Raw genomic sequence first — 22279 nt, 5'->3', positions numbered from 1 at the left:
AAGCTGTTTTTTATGAATGAGTTTCATGGATTAATCCAGGTCAATCTGCATAAACTACATCATCGAACAATAGGTTGATACTATGATATAATAACATAAGCATTGAGAAATAGGAATTTTACCGGTAAATGCAGGAATTTGAAAGTCCCCTATTCGTAATATATTTACCATGAGCATCCTTTACATATCTTGGTGTTACAAATATAAAATATCTAGTCATATGCTAAATATTGTGCAAATTTAAGTTACTGTAAATATTAGTTTTGTAATAATAATCTCGAAACATTTTTCACGTTAAAATCTATAAACATACCATTTTCAGAAGTGGGTAATTTAGCCAGTGGGTTAAGCATTTTATCAACTTCAGATATATGAAATATGTGGTCTCTTTTAAGACTTTCTTCAGCATCCCAGGTCCACCAAATTCTGTCTCCTGTCTGGGCATTCACAACGTCTATAATCATAAAATCGTAAAAAAATTAATAGAATAAAAGATTTTTTTATAATCTGCTGTAAATGAAATGTTAAGATGGTACCAAACACCTTTACTAAGATTAATTTGGCTTGTTTAATTTTCATAAAATTTGGACAAAATGACCATATGACAAAAATATAAAAATTCCAAAGAATTTCAACCACACACTTTATTGGAAAATTTGTGTTCGACAAATAGCAGTTTGACCAACACCAATTTTGATCATTGAGAAGCTTAATATTTCCTGAACAATAGAACGTAATTAAAACGTTCAGCTGATTTTTAGAGTTATCTCACTGTAGTGTTATGTACCACCTAAAAGACCCTTAGTAATATATTCAAGAACATTTTCTATCAGTAGGATTAACAAGCTATCTATTATTCTAGAAAAAGTTTCTCTGCAACAGTCTCAAAGAAAAATGATCTGAGCTGAGATTTAGTCAAGAGATCTTCTAGATATAAATAAGAAGATGTGGTATAAGTGCCAACAAGATGAAGCTCCATCAAAAGTAAGGCTTCAACACGGAGCATTAGTTCACTAACAACACCATGCTATAAAGGGCCCCAAAAATGACTAGTGTAAAGCAATTCAAACAGTTTGAATACCATAGATAATCTGATATGGGCTATTCCATTTAACTGTATGCGGGAGGGTAGGAAATGACTTTCAAAAAATCCCTCAAACCATGAACCATTGTTTCGATAATTTTGCATAATGGTAATAGAAGTATACTGAAATAAGACCCATAACCAACATTCAATAATTAAACTTCCCTTCCTACCCTCCCACATACATTTTAATGGAATAGCCCTAACTACTATTTTCCTAAGCAATGTCAATTACGTAAGGCTTAGAACATCATCACATCTTCAGTCTCCTCATAGAAAGATGAACACACATAATGATTAAATGCAAATGCAATAAAAGAATAAAAAACTTTTATTTATTAAAACCATTGAAGAATATTAAGGAAGATGAAATTTAACAATCTCTAAACAATTTTTTTTCAGGATGTTCAGTTTTCAACAAAACAAAGAGCACAGGGACTAAACTTAACGCTCGCCCAGTCGCCCAAGGCGACCAGATTTTTGGCTGGGCGAATATATTTAGTCATCACGATCGCCCAGCTGGCGACTGTAAAAAATTTGAAGTAAATCGTAAATCCCATTTGTACCCTTTCCCCCGCGATATTAACGAAGACTGTTCCCAAAAGGAATTCTGTTTTGTCTTTTCAAAGACATATAGTAACATAGAGTATTTCCGAAAACCAGTAGGTTTTTTCTAATAACCTAAACCAAGTCGAACAGCTATGTTTTCAATCCGAAGTCACAATATGTCATATACCTCCTTCAATCAGCAAATTTTCTACGATTACTTCATTATTGAAAAGTTTTTTCTTCTAAACTGTTCAATAAGCATCGCGAAAGGGATGTTTTCTAATTGTCCTGGCAGTCATTATAAGCCTGTGTTAGACGGTAACTTGTCCCTGAATCGCTATTTACAAAAAATACTTAATGTAAAAACGAAACGCAAAGTCTCGTAAATAAATATCCCAATATTAAGTTTGATATTCAATCTTCAATAAAAACTTATTGCAAAATATATTTTGATCAACACTATTAGAAGATGGCTTGGATTGAGATAGTATTTATTAAAAATAAACCAGCCATATTGTCTAAAGGTCAACAGGAAGTTGAAAAATTTGAAGGGAGACAATTTTGGCAGGAAATAACCTAAAATAATAACTGTCAAATCTTATAATACATTTCTGGTGGCAATTATTTAAATATTATAAGCTTTATTAAAAAAACTGTTTTGTTTCATACCATGAACATACATTTAAAGAAGAATTAGAGAAATTTGTATTTGAACATAAACAAGACTGTACTTCCTGTTTTACTTCTTGTATTTATGATCCGCCTTACATGGGGGCACTTATTAAATGCTTTTAATTTTAATAATTATGGAAAAAAAAAGTAACAGTTCTTAACTTCTGCAATATATGCAATGTATTTTTGCATCAATATAATATGATCCTCTCCCATCTCACCGGTTTTATTTATAAAACTCCTTACTTAGGAGCACTAGCACCTTGGCCTGAGATTCAAGCTGGAACACTGTTACATGTAGTAAGTATATAAAAAGTTATTTTCAGTTTTATTTTCATTTAGTCTTTTTGTATAAAGATTGGTTGGGCTCCTAAAATTTCAACTGGGCCCCTGAAAAAAATATCTTAGGGGCCCAGCTGGCCCCTAGACAAAAACAGTTAAGTTTAGTCCCTGGAGCATGCTCTAGAGATGCTCTGAAAATGACAGAATTTGGGAATTAAGGATTGACATATAAAATACAGACTCCTAAATACTACAAACACTATGTTGCCTTGGTCACTGACTGGTTGGGGCTATACAAAGCAAAAGACTGATTCTTATAAAATAACTGTAATATAATAGTCAATGCAATAAAATTGAGAATGGAAATGGGGAATGTGCCAAAGAGACAACAACCCGAGCATAGAAAAAAACAACAACAGAAGGTCACCAACAGGTCTTCAATGTAGCGAGAATGCATGCTAATGAATAATATTCAACAGAATATATATCTATAAAATTTGTAGAATATGCTCCTAACTCAACTTTATTAAAGAATATTTTACCTTGTGTAAAGCCTTTCTCTGTAAGGTCTACATAATGTTCTTTCTGTTTTGGTTTGACTATAATTGTTCCTATGTATTCTGCTGCTTCTTGGAAATTCTGATCTGAGTAATAATAAACGCCTGGAGTGTAGAATTCATGGGACAATAGGCCTTGTTTACTGAAAATAATAATAAAAATATATATATACAAACCATTACCATCTATTTTATTCTAGCAGAATTTGATTTTATTAGATAAGAGTAAAAGACACCACACTTTAAAACAAGGAATTTATTCAATTCCTTTTGAGAAACAGGAAAAAATGAAAATTTGAGTTTTGCATTCATAAATGTAAATAATTTTCCATAGTGTGAATATGCACACTTTTTTCTACCTTCCACTCTCTCAATCATTTTTAATGGAATGAAAGTGTCCATAGGAAAAACAACAAAGATTTTGGCATGTGTAAAAAGTGAACACAAAAATTGTTGAGGATTTATTCACTTCCTTATAATGTGTGCCTTGCAGGTTTCGAAAATTGTTGGTAATTATGGATGACCCCTTACGATTGCAGTATGCAGGTGAATTTTTTATTAGCTTGAAGTGACTCAATTCATAAACATAAAACCTGCTATCAAAACCTAATCTTAATCTTACCTTGGAACAGAACTTCTGAATCCATTTTGAACAGGCTGAAAACAACAGAAAAAGAGACATGTAAACAGAAGTTACATATATTTATTACAGAGACATTTATTATCAGTAACACCAAAATATTAATAGAATTTCAAAATATTATATGCAATTGACAATAAGTACTTACAAAAATATAAAGTTCTTTTAATTTAAAATCCAGACAATTGACTAAGAAGATGTGTAGATGATCATTTGTGCAAAGGGGCAACAGACACAATGATCACTATAAAATCATGGGATATAGCAATCAAAAGGATGAATAAATTATAAAGATAGATATAAGAAGATGTGATATGAGTGCCAATGAGACATTCTCCAAGCCACAATTTGTAAAAGGAAACCATCATAAGTCAAAGTACAGTCTTCAACACAGAGCCTTGGCTCACAACGAACAGCAAGCTATAAAGGGCCCAAAAAATTACTAGTGTTTAACGATTCAAACGAAAAAACAATAGCTTTATATGATCTCATATAGGTAAAATAAATCTTGATTTGACGCAATCATTTTGTTTTTTATTAATAGTGTATTAAATATCTATTCAATAAGTTAACATCATGTAGTTGTAATTGAAGCTCAAAGTTCTGTGGATTCATTGTTATTCATGAAGTACTAATTTTTGTCTATCTCATAAATTAAAATGTTTGAATAAAAGCAAGTTTCATTATAAATAAGATTCAACGTTCCGTTGATTCATTTTTATCCATCATGTTCATACATTACTAATTTTTGTGGATTCCTTTCAAGGTTAATCATAAAATTAGGTGTTCCACTAAATACAAACTTTCTATAAGCCTGACCACAGAATTGTTTTAAAAACAATGAAACCAAGTATCAATGATCTGCATCTCTTCCTCAATCCTCAAAAATTGGCAATAGAAAAATAAATGGCTACACAGATTTTAAAAAGTTTGCAGGTCAATTTTCAGAAAATTTCATGCTATTAACTTACTTCGTAAGGTTCATCGTCTCCATGTTCACCAGTCGGAGCCTCTATCTGGTACACACTGTGTAGCTTCTTACACTGAAATAATATCAACATTATTTATTTATTTAATAAAAAGTTAGTTTTAGTTTAAACATATTTTATATGCAAAAGTAGCAAACTGGCAAATGGGATTGGAAACAAGTTATAATAACAATAGTGACACCCTCTCCATATTGTGTCAGCACTTTATACAATACAACATGTACAGTAAATGAATTGGATCTGAGAAATATTCATCATATGATGTGAAATAAGATTCTCAAGTGTGTTTGTTTAACCAATGTGAATTTGTGAATTTGTTTCTTCTTCAATATATACCTGATGGTCTTTTAAAAATATTTTTTAATGGTTGAGAAACTGGTCTAACAGCATATTTTTAATGCAAATTGGATAATTCAAATTAGCCAATTCGAATCAATTTGAATTAAAAAAGAAGAGTGTGTGAACGTGATTGTCGAATTTGATTCACATTCGATTGGAATTCAATTCGAATTAAATGTATGTGTGAACAAAGCATTATTTTTGGAGTCGTCAATTATTATGCATACATATATAGCGGAGTTAAATAAAACACAGAAGTATTTAAACTAACTTTAAATTTGTCCCAAAACCACCAGACTCTGTCACCCTCCTCTATCAACAATATCATTGGCTGGAAGGATCTGTCTAATAGTTCTACCTTGTATTCTCTGAAAAAAAAATAAGTACATGTATTAATAAATTTACATAATTTAATTTTGAATGTAACACGTCTTCTGATTGGCTGACGTTATTTTGTTATGAGCCCATAGACATAATTTAGTCATGTGACCGTGACATCATCAACGTTTTTTCATGGTTTTCTACAGTTTAAAATGGAATTTGGAATTAAATTATAAGAAATGACTGTAATATTTTTTCTGTCTATTGGAAATAACATAAAAAATGTGGTGCACACTGTTAAATAACCCGCTATGCGCGTTATTCAGTGTGCACCAAATTTTTTATGTTATTTCTTCATAGACAGAAAAAATATTACAGTCATTCCTTAAATAAAACAACTATGAAGTATATGAAAACTTATGTTTTATTTTTATATCTTTTCTATCAGATGAAGTTTGTATATAAAAAAAAACAATCGTTTGCACTTTAACAAATCAACACATTTTGTAGATGATATGCATTCATTTTCTCACAAACGAACAAACTAAGTACAGCAATTGTACAGCAGCATATAGAAGAATTTATTTTCTTGTAACTGGTCAGTTCATTATTTTGAATTTCAACGACAACAACTGCAATTCTTTTTATAACAGAAAAAAATGCTAACACATATGTTATTTAGATATAGTCATAAGCCATTGTTGATTTACTTTGGAACACATCCCTAATTATGTGAAAAATATATGAAATAATATTCTTCCTCACAACTATTTTATACAGTAATATCAAATCAGAATCTCTCATTTCTGTTGATTATTTTATGCTGTTGGGTTGATGTCTCATTGTTTTACATCACACCTTCAATTCGTATTTTAAATTTTGAACAGAATGTTTATATAAAACATGGCTGTTGGTGCCTGAACTGTAGACATAAGTAAAATGTATATTTATATAGCCAACAAATGAGCAGACTATCGTCCTGTGAAGAGGGGGAACATAACAAACCTTTGTGTTTCTCTGACATGTACTGCACAATGATGAAGTTTCTCAACTTCACCACTCTCCGTCTGGAAAAAGTATAGGCCTGGTCTCCTATTAACAGAAATTGGTAAATATAACTAAGCTATATAAGTTAATTAGAGTATTGTAAAACAGCATTACTGTAGATTTATTTTCGTGAGTACACATTTGAAACGCTTCGACTCGGAAATGTCTATATCAGACTTAATAAATTTTGTATCAAATATGAAAAGGATATTCATAAGAATATCTAAGCTTAAATCCATTTGACGAAATATTTGTTTTTAGCAATGCATTAATAGTTTAAATCATATTTTCAGCATTTTATTGAAAAATCCTTTGGGAATCAAGTATGCAAAAAAAAAACATTAAGGAAATAGTTAACTGACAAGTTGATGCATCTTTTTTCTAAATTTAAGTTGGTAACTGTAAAATTAATGTCTGACATTTAAATTCAGTATAGATAATCTTCACTGTAACTCCATTATTAAATGATAACAAAAAATTAATACAAGGGAATCACAAACAATCATTTTAATACAAGTAGTAAAGTTTCCTTTTTTACTCAGTAGACTGACACTATTAATGAGAGCTATTATAATTATCAGAAGAGACAGTGTTAAAATTTAAAGAAAATCTCTAAGCATTTCTGTCTCAAATATGCATTAAAGGAATATGACTTACGTGAAAGTTTGTCTGAAACTTCCTGTAACTGTTTTAACAACCCTGCAAACAAAAACAGATATTAATTGTATATATAAGTGACCTAAAGCATTGCTGAAATTATATCAATAAACTCATACTAATATAATTAAACATTATAATAAATACTTATTGCATGACTGTAAACAAAACACTTTTATACCGCAGTCCCACTAGGCCACAATCGCACTACGATCTGTGAAAAAAATGCAAAATTTGATGATCGTAGTACGATCGTGTAGATCGCAGTAAGGTCGTATCACGGTCGTGGTGAGGTCTTCAAGATCGTGATGAGGGTGGCCAACTTTAAACATGTTCAAAACAATAGTGGTGCAGTCGTGCCGAAAACAGGTCATAATAGAAGCGTAGTGAGAGCGCTCTTAGATCGTAGTAAGATCGCAAAGGTCGCTGTTCCATCGTAACGAGAGTGTGATTCTATTCGGAGAGACTGCGCTACGATCTCACAGCGTCGTTATTACGACCTCACTATGACCATCACGTTCTCACCACGACCCAACTACGCTTCCACTACGACTATACCCCGATGTTTACGACCATAGAACGATTCTAGCACGCTCTTGCCATCCTCAATACGCTCTTCTTACAACCTTACTACATTCATACTACGACTATCATTCTCATTGTCATTTTCACATAAAATATATAAAAATGGCTTCCTAGATTTTGTTTTTGTCTGTATGTTATTATCCGTTTGCTCAAACGGTTCAACCATGCTTCTCGTTGGTTTTCCTGTTTAAATGGTTTTACACTAGTATAATTTTGGGCCCTTTATAGCTTGCTGTTCGGTGTGAGCCAAGGCTCTGTGTTGAAGGCCGTGCCTTGGCCTATAATGGTTTACTTTTATAAATTGTTACTTGGATGGAGAGTTGTCTCATTGGCACTCATACCACATCTTCCTATATCTGTTGACACATCTGTGTCGTCTCTGCTATCGTTCACTAAAATATCGTCATTTGAGCTTTATGGACCAGCAATAGGTTGTAATTTATGTTGGATTGGTCAGTCCGACATCTCTACATGATCAGGATTCGTTACTTTGCTCTCACTGCCTCTACAACATCCCATACCATCACGCCCACATGTTCTATTAGATTTTGGTGGCATGCCTGTATTGTTTCCGAGAAATCTACGTATTAATCAGAAATAGAAGGAATGGCACTGTATTAATATGAAACACGATGTTGACATTATTGCTGAGAACGTAGTAAGATCGCGGTATGAAAGTAGTATACTCGTGGTAAGAACGTGCTATAATCGCAGTAGTAGCCTGCAATCGGATAACTCATGGTATGGTCATAGTGAGAACGTGAAGAGTGTAGAAGGATCTTGATAAGCGTAATGAGGTTGCAAAATAAGCGCAGTAAGAATGTGGTATAATCGTAGCGGGATCGTTGTAGAAGCGTAATGAGGACGTAGTAACATCGTGAAAGCAACGAAAATTTACATTTTCATGCCCCTCATACTGCGACTTCACCAAGATCAGAATTTATTTTAGATCCCAGTGAGCGTGGTGCGATCGTGGTCTAGTGGGACTAGGGCTTAAGGTAACTTCACTGCCTTCTAATCTTATTGACATACACCACACATCTCTTTTTGATTCATATATTTTATATACTTAATACATCTGTTATTATAGTTTTCAATACAGTATAATATGAGAAAATTGGACTAAACATGCATGGATTTTACTTTCTTGTATTACAACTAAAGATGACACACTTAAATTAATTTAATACTGCAATAGCCAAACAATTTTCATACAAAAAAATTTGTTAGTCTAAGCCAAATAAAGATGTTTTGCAAATGATACTGTTGTCATGTCCCAAAAAAAAATACTAATAATAACTGTATTATTTTGTGCAGTTATTAAAGACAGCTTACTCTGCATTTTCTGCCTCCTTTTTAAAGCAGCCTTTCTCTATACAATATTTGACTTCCTGTACAGAGTGTGGGGCTGTACACTGTTTCCACTGCCATTTTATAGAGTGGCCCTGATCTATGTATATCTTCTTTGGATTAAACCCATTATCTGTTATTTCTGCCAATAAATCTGTCCTTCGTTTCACAATAACTGTTAAAGGTGTACATCTCACATTGTTTCTAGAATACAAATTGATACAAAATGTTTTTTTAAGAATACACATTGATACAAAGTTATTATTTTAAGTATACACATTGATACAAAGTTATTTTTTTAAAGTGTACAAATTGATAAAAATTGATACAAAATTAAGTTTTTCAAAGTGTACAAATTGATATAAAATACATTTTTCAAAGTGTACAATCATTAGAGTTTGTCTTATTTTATCTCAATTATCTACCTGTTATAAGTTTTCTATTTATCTTGAAGAGTTTTATACTTACATGGCAAATTTGTATTCTCCTTCCAAGTTAAACTGTTGATTATATCGTCCTTTACATTTATTTATATCACAAGAAAAACCACCAATAACAGGACGTAGCTTGTCTCCATCGTGTATCACCTATAAAAATGAAAAGTCAGATGAACCAAATATTATCAAATTTTAAGAACATGTATAAACAATACAGATATTAATCAACTTTAGACAATTCTTTTCTTTCAGTTTTAACAAATTGGTGTTTTTTCCAACTGTTAAAACATACTCTGAATTGATTTATTTTAGTGAATACCAGATTTGATGGATTGCGAAAAAATTGTATTTTTGAAGATATCTAATTTCCTAGTTTTGCCAAAGTTTACATAAAAACACAAAGGAAATTCATAATACTTCCTTGAACATTTGAATTGATGCTAAAGGAAAAATAGTGAATCCAATGCACTTCACTTTTAAACTTGGTAAAAAAACAGTGTAATGTTTTTCTCATTTTCTCACATAGTTTTGTCTTGCCATAACAAAAATATCAAATACATGTAGAGAAATGGGAACCAAATTCTTATTCAATAGCTACTCCAGCAGCAGAGCTACACTCCTGTTTAAAGATTAATTCCAACAAGAGGCACTAGAACTACTAACCTGAATAACATTGTTTGTTGGTCTTGCCTCTTCATATAAAAATGTAACAGTCTGAAAAAGAAAATTTAATTATAATCATTTCAGCTTCAATAGAACAAGATGTATCATTTTCATAGGGAAAACAATTGTTTATTCTTGTACTTTTTATTTGATCAGTACCTAAATTCAAATTCAAACAGTACTTTAGTCCATACTGATTTTTTTTAGAGCAACCAAGCAAGTATGGAAAACAGTTAAAGAAAGGGTGTATCTTTATATATAAAAAAAATCATCCTTTCTTTTTTATTTCAATCTTTCCTAACCTCTATAATATATGGACAATCTAAGTCATTTCTAGAACAAAGTTACACTTTTGAAATTTGAAATTTGGATTTGTCAGTGACAATTTCACCACACTTCCAACCTCTTTCAGAAGTTATATTGAAAAGCAGGTTCCATTTTCTATTTATTTTTCTACGGCAGTGTATCCCAAACTCTGTCTGACTGACCAAATGTCAGACAAAAATTCATTAGGTCAGACAGAAGATTTTTTAGTAGAAAATAGTAGAAAAAGGTCAAATTTCTTTTTTTGGTCAGATCAACTCTAAAACAGTTTGGCAAAGACTGCAACAGGGATGGACAGTGAGTTTGTTTGAGTCGTTGAGGAAAATTATCCATCCTTTATATTGAAAATTGAAAGACCGGATAGTTTTCCTTGAAATTGCAAAATATTGTGTAGCTTAGACAAAAAGCTGCCTCAGGTGTTGGTTACAATTAGATTATGAATTCAAACACCATAACATATTATCACAGTGGAAAATTACTCTAGAAATCCTCTGTGGAGTTTTAAAGTTCAGCAAAACATGGAATAATATGTTGATATAACATTACTTTAACAATACCTGAAGTTTAGTAAAGTTACGGCACTGGGGAATTATATTAATTAGAAGACATGTGATTTCACCTTCCAACTTATAGATGTAGAAGTATTAGATGCAGATGAATAATTTATTACTGCTACATGTAACTTTATTGCTTGTTATTCTCTACATAGTAACTCGTTACTGGAAATCAATCCGTCGAAGTAAACAACAGAATAAACATTTACTATTGTAATCTGATTATAGAATTCCTTTGAAAGTGTTAACTTTTGCATCCCTACACAATGGTCTTTTATGTTACACTACAGTGAATCAAACTCAAGTTTCATGCAATCAAATTATATGCAAAAGTTAACTTAATTTATTCATACAACATATGCTGTTTGTTATTGTTTTGGGAGTTTCATTAGATGTTATTCTTCCAATAATGTAAACAATACCACTATTACTGCACCAGACGTGCATTTTCTACAATTAATGTCAAAGTTGTTTTCTGCTAATATTAAAATATAGTCTTTTTTCAATAAATAATGTATTATAAACAAAACAAATAAACCTTTCTGTATTTAAAGTGTTCTTTCAACTTCATATTAAATCACTACTGTGAATTCATTTATTTTGGTGGGTATTAATTTTCATGGATTAAGGAAAACTTGCATTTTCGTGGGTATTTTATTTCGTGGTGTTGCCAATCTCAACACACAAAACCTAATAAAAATTTTGTCATTCCTTGAACATTTGTATTCGTGGTTCACCTGCACCCCTGAAACGCACGAAAATTTATATTAAGCGAATATTAATGAATCCACAGTATATTCTTTTTAAGGTGGTACCTAACACTACAGGGAGATAACTCTGTAAAATCAGCAGAATGTTTTAATGACATTGTGTTCATAAGGAAATATCAAGCTTCTCAATGATCAAAATAAGTGTTTGTCAAACTGCTATATAATCAGTGTAATTTTTCTGATTAAATGGTTGGTTCAAATTTTTAGAATTTTTTATATTTTTGTCAAAGGGTCAAAGTAAATAATTTGTCATTATATTAAGAAAATTAGACGAGCCAAATTAAATTTAGTTAAAGTGTTAGGTACCACCTTAAAATAGGATCCAGCATTAATGAGGGACCATGATCTGTCCATGGATGAATAAGCTGAGCACAATTTTTTTTGTCTCAGTTCATATGACAAAAGTCTGCAGGGAGACATGATATCTTACCCAAATACCTTATTCATACTCTATATTGACCAGTTATCATGGGGGTGTGGTGTCCAATTGCAATAAATAATTACCTGACCCTCCATGATAGTAATTTCTGGTACTGCAAATCCATTGGCCGAAACTGATACAACAGGTTCTTCTTGGCCTTCTGTTCAAATTATAAAATAATAATCAAGATTTAATATTTTTTCAAGTGCATTAATTAGTTGGTAAAACATTTAGTACAATTTGCTCCAAAATATGGAGTTCAAACATAAATTATAATCTTTTTGTATAGTTCTATCAAATGTACCTGATTTAATGAAGCGCCTTTTTCTGAAGAAGTTTCCCATTGAATTTAGTTTGAGATTTTATAAAGCCAATCAGTGATAGCAATTGAATTTGTCCATAATTTTTGTTTGAAATTTTTTGAAAAAAACAAGTTGCTTTGTTTAAATAAATTTTGAATTTAAGAGCACAGTAATTTTTGACAAAAACATCATGTACACGGACCAAGCACTTCCTTTTTTTCATACCTTTGAGTAAAGGAGTATGTTCGATAAGGTTCCAAAATGGCCCCCTTTTTTAGCTTAAATTTCAAATTCGGATTTGTTTAACAATATCACGATAAATTATAGCTAATACATTGACTAGATAGGATATAAACCATTTTATTGAAAATTTCATGTTTCTGCGTTTCATAATGACGTCACAAGTTGTACTCATATTGATTTTTCACGAAAAAATCAATGAAAATGGGTAAATTTCCATAGATTATTGGACAGGAAACATAGAGCGCATACGTCGACAACAAAGATCTTTTAAAATAATGTTTGTGAAGACATTTCACATGTCTTATTTGAATATTAAGCTTGTCAACGCCTGCGCTCTATGTTTCCTGGTCCTTTATTTGGTGGAAATCCAGCTGATTTTGTCAAATTTCACAAAAATCCCTTATCTTGACCTTTTTGGGATGTAAAAATCAACGTGTTAGAATTAAACTTTGATAAAAACAGTTCTGTTTAACTTTCTCACATGTCTTTAAGGCAACTAAAAGCATTTATTGTCTTGTAACTATGAACTTTATAATTGGGGCCAAATATGGCCCTTACCGAACTTACTCCTTTAGAAATAATTACTAATTTATAAAACAAAAATAACAATGTTTGTTTACATATTATTATGGATAATACTATTTATGGCTATTTTCCTAAAAACAATTTGTTTCAGTTCTATAAATATAGCAGTTGTTGAATATTACAGGTACTGAATCATTGAACTTTTATTATGTCTTATACATCCATAACAAATAACATCATTTCCCTGTGAAATCTATGCCCTTTTGAGAATTGGAATTCTTTTCAATATTCTAGCAGTGTCTAAGTGTTTCTAATTCTACCATACATTTTCTAGTTTAGCCAATGTTTACACATATATATTTAGAAACTTGGAATTTTACAGTTAAAAACAAACCAAAATATTCTACATGTATATACAGTTGACAGCCAAATGTATCATAACACACCATAACTTCAGTATAGTGTACATAAATTATCTTTATAGAGAAAGCAAAAATCAATGGTCAAATCTTTCATAATGATTTCACAATAAAAGCAGGAAAACGAGTTATTACATTGATTTATAATAATGATAATGTTGGTCCATTCATGGTGCACCAACACTTTTCGGGCTGTAAACTGTATAATATGTACCCAACTGGATTCTATTACATCCTGCAATTTTTTCACTTTAATGACAACAGCATCTATTCAAACACAACACAACAAATCACACAACACAAATATAAATCATCAAGAACGTGCATGCAAAGACAGAATTTGATTGAGAGAAGATGTATATATCTATTTCAGACGAAAATTGGGATAGCCTCCATTAATGAAAAATATTTTTTTTTTAAAAGGGGGGAGTGAAAGAATGTTTGAAAAATTGTTTTGATTACTGTTCATTATGCACAAATTGTATTGTTTTCAAAATTTAAGAACTTACTCCACCTCCAATCCCCATTAATAAAATACTGCTTTTAAAAAATCAAAAGATGAAAAACATGTACAATCAGTGAATTTTACTTGTTCAATTCTACAACAAAAAACAGTTTATTTTACGAATAATTCACTTTCTATCTATTCCATGTTTTTGTCTTTAAGAAAGTCAAATATTTTCCTGCCGTTTGTTAATGTAACAACATATTGTATTTGAATTCATTTTATGAATAATAGAGTAAATTTAACCCCAATAAAGTGGAGAATAAGTACATCAACAGTTTTTGGTATATTTTTCCCTTACCAACTCTAAAAATCAAGGGGTCATCAAAAATTAAGAAAGTTAAAAACAAAGTAGAGGTATTTGTGGGTATCTGAACAATTTTCTTATACTGGTACAATGTACCACATAATACAGATCATTGCAGGAGGCAGAAATCAGAGGGAAGACAGGATTTTTTAATACTTGAGTATACATGCTATTTCACATGCTACTTTTTACCAATATATTTCAAAACATCATTTTTGTCATCTGTTCTTGATGATTGTGAGCTACTTTTACTCTGAGCTGTCAGCCGCCTACTTATAGAAGGTCTCTGCTGTAGTCCTCTATGTGGAGAGGAGGGTCCAGGTTCCTGGTTGGCTTCATTACTCCTCTTTCTTTCTGGTCTTTGGACATACTGCTCATCGTCGTCCACAACTTCTCCATCTTTTGAGGCCCCAGCCCCCATGTCTTCAGTTCCTGTTCCCTGATCAACCCTTAATGGTTTGTCTTGGTCTTCTGGAGAGAAAGTTTCCTCCTCCTGGTGAACTGATTGTTCTGGTGTTACCTCAGGTAGAGGATCTGTACCTTGGTCAACTTTAGAGGATGTTTTATGTTTTTTAGTCTCCTCAGTAGACGTGTCTGTTCCTTGGTCTACTTTCAATGGCTTTGGTTTTTCTTCTTTTACTTCTAAAAATAATTAACACAAAGTTAGGGATATAAACTTACATAATATAACAGTTATCTGTGAATGGAAATATTAGTTACCTTTTAAAAAAAAAAAAAAATATTAGTTTCTTTACTTTTTCATACAACTGCCAGCTGTACAGTTACCAATATACAAACGAACATGCTAAGTGAATGAGTTAATCAAAGTGCTTGTGAGCTAAGCACTGAGGATAAAGATTGTTTTAATTTATCAGTGTGAAGTAAAATTAACTATTGCTTTCATTGGATGTAGCTGATTCACCTACAATTCTGGACAAAAAACATAAATCCAATTTCCAAAGATGACTTAAAACAATGATATCATTGATATTTTAGAACACATATAAGTTTCTAGCACAAAAGTTATTAAACTGCCTTGACAAATATAACATCATTTTGTTATTGAATATATGATTAAACACTTTCTCATTCCTTCCCTAATTTTAATAAAACAATTAGGGTTTTAAAATATATTTTTAAAACTTCAATCTTAAATTATCATGCATATGAAGCATTTCAAGATATAGGTTTCATACTAAATATTTCTAGAGAAAAACATGACCTTCTGGTTATCAGTTTTTGTACATAGATAGAGCCATCATTAAAAGAACTTATTTTAAAATTTAATCATCAGGTAAATGTTATTAAAGATTAAAAAAAGAAGATGAAGAAAATACTCTATCCTGAAAATGACGATATCTGATCACTGACTTCCATGTCCTTATATTTGTTAGCTAAGAACATGCAAATTCTTCCATGTCTAGAATCACTTACAGTAATGAACAAACAAGGTTTAGCATCTTCAGTTAATGCAAGGATCATCACCTGACAAACCATCATTTTAATTACAATATCAGATACCAAGAAAGGAAAGATTAGTAGACCGCAAATTCAAATTTGAGTCATGAAAAGTCTTTCTTGAACATGTTGAAACAGCCACACCTCAAAAACTTTAATTTAATCATGCAATAACACAGACTCAACCTCTGTTGTCTGTTTTTTTTTTTTTTTTCTGCTTTGTTTGAGGGCAGGGAAACATTGGGAATGGGATATGGGGATCTTCTAGAGCCTATTGTATGAAAATATTTATTCAGCAAAAAACTACCAGTATTAATTCAAATGCTTTTCAAATACATGTACATTTTGTACAATAAAGATTCTATGCTTCTAGTATTTATAGTTGTGCAATAATAACTAGTTTTCCCTTACACCAGTCAGAGTGTTCTAAAAGTTCTAAAATCAGATGCAAAATGAAAATAATATGGTCAACATTAAATCATTCTAATGGATTACAATTTCACATAACTGTAATTGAAAACTTAAAGAGCTGTGGGCCTTATTTTTAAAATAAAGCCTTGAGACTTCAAACAAGTGTTTTTATCTCTCACTCTTAAAAATTACAATTCCTATACAAATATCGACTCGGATAATCAATAAATGATCAACTAAATGATCTCAAATGTAATATTTTTTCTCAAACAAACATGATATATTATGATACACTCATCAAAAAACAAACACAGTGTCTAGAAATTCGTCTAATAAGTAAATCAATGTATAACATTCAGTTTAATCACCGAAACAAATCCTTGCACATTGAGCTGATGGTCAATAAATTTGAAGATTGCAGCCAACTTGAATATCTCTACATAGAAACAAGAGAATGTTAAGATAAACCATCTGTCATATAAAACTTAAACAAAAACAAACACTTGAGTTTTCTACAGAAGTTCTTCCCACTGTATTTTATTGTATGTAAATATATCTATGTAAATTTTATGGTTCATTTCAGTGCATATTTAAGTATTTGATAAGTTTTCAAGTTTGGTTTCAAGAATTTTATGATACTAACTCATATAATTTTACAATTCACAAGTTGTTCAAGTTTTGCCTTTTCCTTTCATGATTCCCTTGCTATTTTACAACAGAAAATACAAAAATGGAAAATAATATAAACATAATGTCAAATTTAAACAATAAACAGCAATGAAAAAAATAAAATTTTAAACTCTCTATAAGCATGATAAACCAAAAATAATGAAGGTTGAAAATAGGCAATGTTAGTAATAATCTTCATCTGGAGGTTGTCTTTTATATTTTAAACTAAATCGGCTGTGTAAATGTTTAATGGTAAAGTTTAAATACAACAAATTATAAGTTACCATAAACAGGTAAATTTCTTCAAAGATGGATAATAAAACTACTCTACTAAATCACTTATCATTTCCTGGAAAACTTTAAAAGAGATTTCTTGGAAGTACATTTAGTTTTAAACCATCCTAAATGCATCAATCAATTTCTGTTTTCTATACATCTACATGTATGGGCAGTGTACGTCTGTGATTGAATCAATTTCATGGCAGAAACTACTCAAAATATATTTTAATCACATGAATTCCTTTAGTATAACAGCAACCAGCCATTCAAATACCAACAAAGTACATGTTCTGTACAAGGAATATGAATGTTCTTTACCATTTATTCTATCTCCAGACATTCTTATAATTTTACTAATATTGCAAGCCTCCTCCAACTTTAATCTTTGAAATTATCTTGAATAAAAAGCAAGTTTCAATCAAATTTCCATTTATGGCATAACAGGGATAAGAATATCATTTAATTTTATCCATCCATGCAGTTTAGGATGATTTGCTTGTGTTTTATGGACATATATTTTCCATTTTTAGTTGCATTGTCAGTAGCGGATCCAGGGGGGGGGGGGTTCCGTGGGTTGGAACCCCCCTTTATATATTTACATTTGAATGGGAGCATATAGTTAGACCCCCCCCCCCCCTTTTAAAATGGCTGGATCCGCCACTGATTGTTCCGACCGTGCGAGGGCTGTATAGCCAGTCAAGGTCGTTAAACACCACCATATATATGATTGTTTTGGGTTTTTTTTTGCAGAATATGATGTGCCATTTGTGTTGTGTTTTATGTATTAAGTCAGACATTTATAGTTCAAATAAAAAAAACATTTTCCTTTCAGTTTTATTTATATTATGAAATAAATTTTTATTTCATGTTATTCCTTGCCCATACCTTACCACCACTTTTAAAGAAGGAAGTTTACCTCATAATGTTTCAAGTTAACCTATCAACAGCTTACAAGAATAAAACAACTATTGTTCCTTATGAAAACATTCAAGAAGCACTTAAACGTAAACAGAAGGATATACCTAGAAAATGTCAAATACAGAAAATGCACAAGGACCTCAAGGACTAACACATTCACCATTTTGTAAGAAAACACTTCTAATAAAAAAGCAAGGTTTTAAAACCTTTGTTAAATTAAATGAAATGTGTATGTTTAAACATTATATAATATCTGTTTACATACAAATTATTTATTTTTGCTGCGTTTATATTATTTCACCCTCACATACAGTTAGTACCCAGTGGCATATTGAGGGGGGCAGAAAGGGGCTGTAGAGGGTTTACGCCCCCTTTCATTTAAAAATATATTATTCTTAGCATGAAATTGTCAGAAAAAATATTACTCTTCCATATATTAATTTTCTGCAATTACACATCCCCTTAAAAAATCCTGGATCTGCCCCTGGCACCTGTAGCATTTAGTAAAAAAATTCTGTGTTTCAGAAGAGTCTACTTAAATTAAATTGTTCTTCCAGCCTCTGTATACACTGAAAAAATATGCATAGACATTGGCTAAAGATCTAATATTTAATAAGTTAATCATGTTTATTGTTTACCAAACATCAAGGTTAAATGTATACTTTTAAAAATAACCCTTCTAAAATTGTGAAATAACAGATTTCGTTATTTAGTATGAATAAAATGTCAAGAACAGAACAACACATCAACACAAAAGACCAAAAACATTTAGAGGTCAAGATACAATTTTTCTTTAATCGGTGAGCTTTCATTCTATGTGTCAATCTCAGAACTATCCCAATAAACATTAACTGAAAACTTATAAGTGGCTAAAGTAAACAAGAGTGAACAACAACTTTAATCTGGAGATTGAGTTTGTGAAGAAACTTTGCCCTATTCATATGCAATTCCACGTTTACTGTGAATCCCTTTATTTGGTTACATTTGTGCATATTCTAGCAAAAATGCTGGAATTGCAACAAAAAATGCTGGAATTGCAGCAAAACTTATAAACATAAATTATTCAAGATTGTTTGTCAGGTGTCAGTCTTCAAGTTTATACTTTGAAGAATCCAGTCCAAAAACTTAAACCTGATCTATTTGTATACAACTTATTTGAAAGCAGTGTTCAAACAATAAACTATTGACACAAAGATATATTTCACCTGTCAATGTGTGCACCTTAGACATTTTAGATAGTATAAGGCAATTGCTGCTTCTTAAACCTTAAAACTACATGTACTAATGTACAATTTTCAAAGCTAATGAATCATGAGTAAGGGACAGTGCCCAACAATCTCTATGAAAATGAAATCTAAAATTGAGAATGGAATTGGGGAATGTGTCAAAGAAACAACAATTCGACATAGAATGAACTAGAGAAGTTCTCGCTCGGACACGCATTCCATAATCTAGTATATCATAAGAGCATAAACCTGAAGCACGGGGAGGCACTCTACTGTCTCCACACGGCACTAAAGACAAACTCTGTAAAAAATAAAACTGAGAATGGAAATGGGGAATGTGTCAAAGAGACAACAACCCGACAATAGAATGAACTAGAAGTTCTCACTCGTACACACACTCCATAATCTAGTATATATATTATAAGAGCATAAACCTGAAGCACGGGGAGGCACTCTACTGTATCCACACTGTTTGTTTATATTCATTGGCACTTTTGGCTATTCTGTGGCGGTCATATTTTATTGGTGGATGAAGCAGGAACACCCAAAGAGAACTGCTAACATGTGCCAGGAAAACTGACTGTAATAGTCACTTAAGATTTGGAGTCCAATTTAATGCACCTGCCTAATGCTGGATTTGAGTGTTGACAGACTAGTGAACCAGTAGTTGATCTACAACTAGACCCCTCATCACCTTATATTTTTACATGTAATATCTATAATGATACACTTCTGGTGTTTTTAAAAAGAGTGCATATTGTGTTTCCTAGTTCCAGTATTGTTATGTCATGTATGTGCATAATTTTACCTATAATTTTAGGACAGCTATAAAATATATATCTATACAAAATTAAATGCTCCTTTAAGGCAGCAACCATTTGATTTTCTGGGGGGGGCTATGGTTTTTTTTGGAAAAAAAAGTTTGTTTCCAGTTTTTGGAGAAAAAAATAATTTGTTTTTGATTCTGAGAAAAAAAAATTGTTTGTTTCACCCTCAGCTGCCACTATATGTAATGCTAAAATTGAAAGAAAAAAATTGTTTTCGACTTGTCGCGAAAAAAATAGATTGTTTTTCGCCACAGGCGAAAAAAAAAGTTTGTCCAGAAAAAAAAAACCATAGCCCCCCCCAGAAAATCAAATGGTTGGTGCCTAAGCTTGTGATTTTTACTGTAATAACTTAATCGAGGTAAATTTAAACTTGTCTTCACCGATATTTTTTTTAAATGCCGAACTATTTGTTCACAAAGATACCACTGACAGGTTTTTAAACTATTTACATCACCATGTTAGAGTATATAAATTATCTATTAAATAGAAACACATTAATTTTCAACAAAAACTCTATTTACTGCACACATCTTTTAAAAATGAAATTAACAGTGAAAGGAATGTTTACCTTTAATATGATCTAATATGATGAAATATCTAACCAGATAAAAAGTAATTAATATTTAAGTATGTAACAAATTGTTTGGGTTTAATGATCCCAAATACTAATAAATGATGGAAAAGTTAGTAAATTTAAAGCAATCATCATGCACTTTTGTAACCATCAGGACATTACATAAAAATACTAATATTCAAGATTTTTTTTAAGCAGTATTAAACGTTTAAGTTGTTCGTTACTTAGGAATAAATTGTTATTATTTGTATTTATTTTGTTTTACCGAGGTGTCAAGGGAGGATAAAATGTACACAACTCTTATCAATAAAAGGAGTGATTAACAGACCAACATTTGTTTTCTAAATCCTTTGTCAACAAACAGAAACTGGGTCGTATTAATCGGTATCTCCATGGTTAGGAAGATGAATAAATTGAAAATAGAAATGGGGAATGTGTCAAAGAGACAACAACCTGACCAAAGAGCAGACAACAGCCAAAGGTCACCAATTGGTCTTCAATGCAGCTAAAAACTCCCGAACCCAAAGGCGTACTTCAGCTGACCCCTAAACAAAAATGCATACTAGTTCAGTGATAACCTATTCCAGAAACATGTTCTGTACGTTACTCTGGAAAATGTAATAATATGTTTGGGTTTTCTGTCGCTGATAGACTACCAAAAAATGATGATACCATCCACTGCCAAATAGAAAATGTTTTGAAAGGCATAAAAAAAAACCTGATAACTTAGATTTTGTTTGCCAAAGTTCATAAATATTACGATTTTACTAAAAGTGAGGTTTCAACTCCCTCAGGTTAAACTGACCTTAAACATGCAATATAAAATTTAGAGATGTTGTTTTATTGCAAAAGAGACAACTATCAAACAGAGTTCAAATGACATAGATTTAAGGAATTATAAGTTACAATACCAACTTCAACAAGAAGCAAAACTCATACTGTTGGCTGTTTTGAATAGGCCATTTGGGTTTTAAAGCTCTACAATTTTTCTTGGCTTTGTACTTTTGATCTCGTTGATACATTTGAACATGAATAATTGAATTACAAATGCAGGTTGTTAAAGAATACTTATTTAATAGATTTATGATATTTGTCATAAACTTTCGGATCAAGAAAATAATGTTGGAGAGTTATGTCATCAAATCTGCTCTGATGTCTTTTAAATGATGAATTGGGAAGGTTAGTGTGGTAAACATTGTGCTACTCGTGATAGAGTTGAGGGGACATGTTGTGAGTGCGGGTGTGAAACATCCATATATAGACCATGTGGAAAGATTATAACTACATGTATCTAATGGTCAACTGACATATTCTACAACAATAAGAAACTCCTACATGTAACTCCAATAATACGTACAGCACTTTCTAGGAACTA

General features: G+C 31.3%; 1 protein-coding gene across 1 annotated transcript in view; it reads right to left on the bottom strand.

Moving 5' to 3' along the window:
* The window catches only part of LOC143080052 (uncharacterized), a 95492-nt gene extending 80316 nt beyond the window's left edge, over nucleotides 1–15176 (bottom strand). Inside the window, exons 1-12 of the mRNA XM_076255713.1 lie at nucleotides 14735–15176; nucleotides 12325–12401; nucleotides 10173–10223; nucleotides 9541–9659; nucleotides 9058–9276; nucleotides 7138–7179; nucleotides 6439–6525; nucleotides 5384–5480; nucleotides 4756–4827; nucleotides 3767–3801; nucleotides 3130–3287; nucleotides 314–454 (exon numbers count right to left, since the gene is read on the bottom strand). Coding sequence (XP_076111828.1) covers nucleotides 314–454; nucleotides 3130–3287; nucleotides 3767–3801; nucleotides 4756–4827; nucleotides 5384–5480; nucleotides 6439–6525; nucleotides 7138–7179; nucleotides 9058–9276; nucleotides 9541–9659; nucleotides 10173–10223; nucleotides 12325–12401; nucleotides 14735–14963 — 1327 coding nt within the window. The 5' untranslated portion in view covers nucleotides 14964–15176. The remainder of the gene's footprint in view (nucleotides 1–313; nucleotides 455–3129; nucleotides 3288–3766; nucleotides 3802–4755; nucleotides 4828–5383; nucleotides 5481–6438; nucleotides 6526–7137; nucleotides 7180–9057; nucleotides 9277–9540; nucleotides 9660–10172; nucleotides 10224–12324; nucleotides 12402–14734) is intronic.
* Nucleotides 15177–22279: the final 7103 nt, after the last annotated feature.

Source organism: Mytilus galloprovincialis, chromosome 1 (genome assembly GCF_965363235.1).
Source record: "Mytilus galloprovincialis chromosome 1, xbMytGall1.hap1.1, whole genome shotgun sequence".
NCBI lineage: Eukaryota > Metazoa > Mollusca > Bivalvia > Mytilida > Mytilidae > Mytilus > Mytilus galloprovincialis.
Note: the sequence above shows the minus strand (reverse complement) of the source record. Positions and strands in the feature narration are given on the sequence as shown.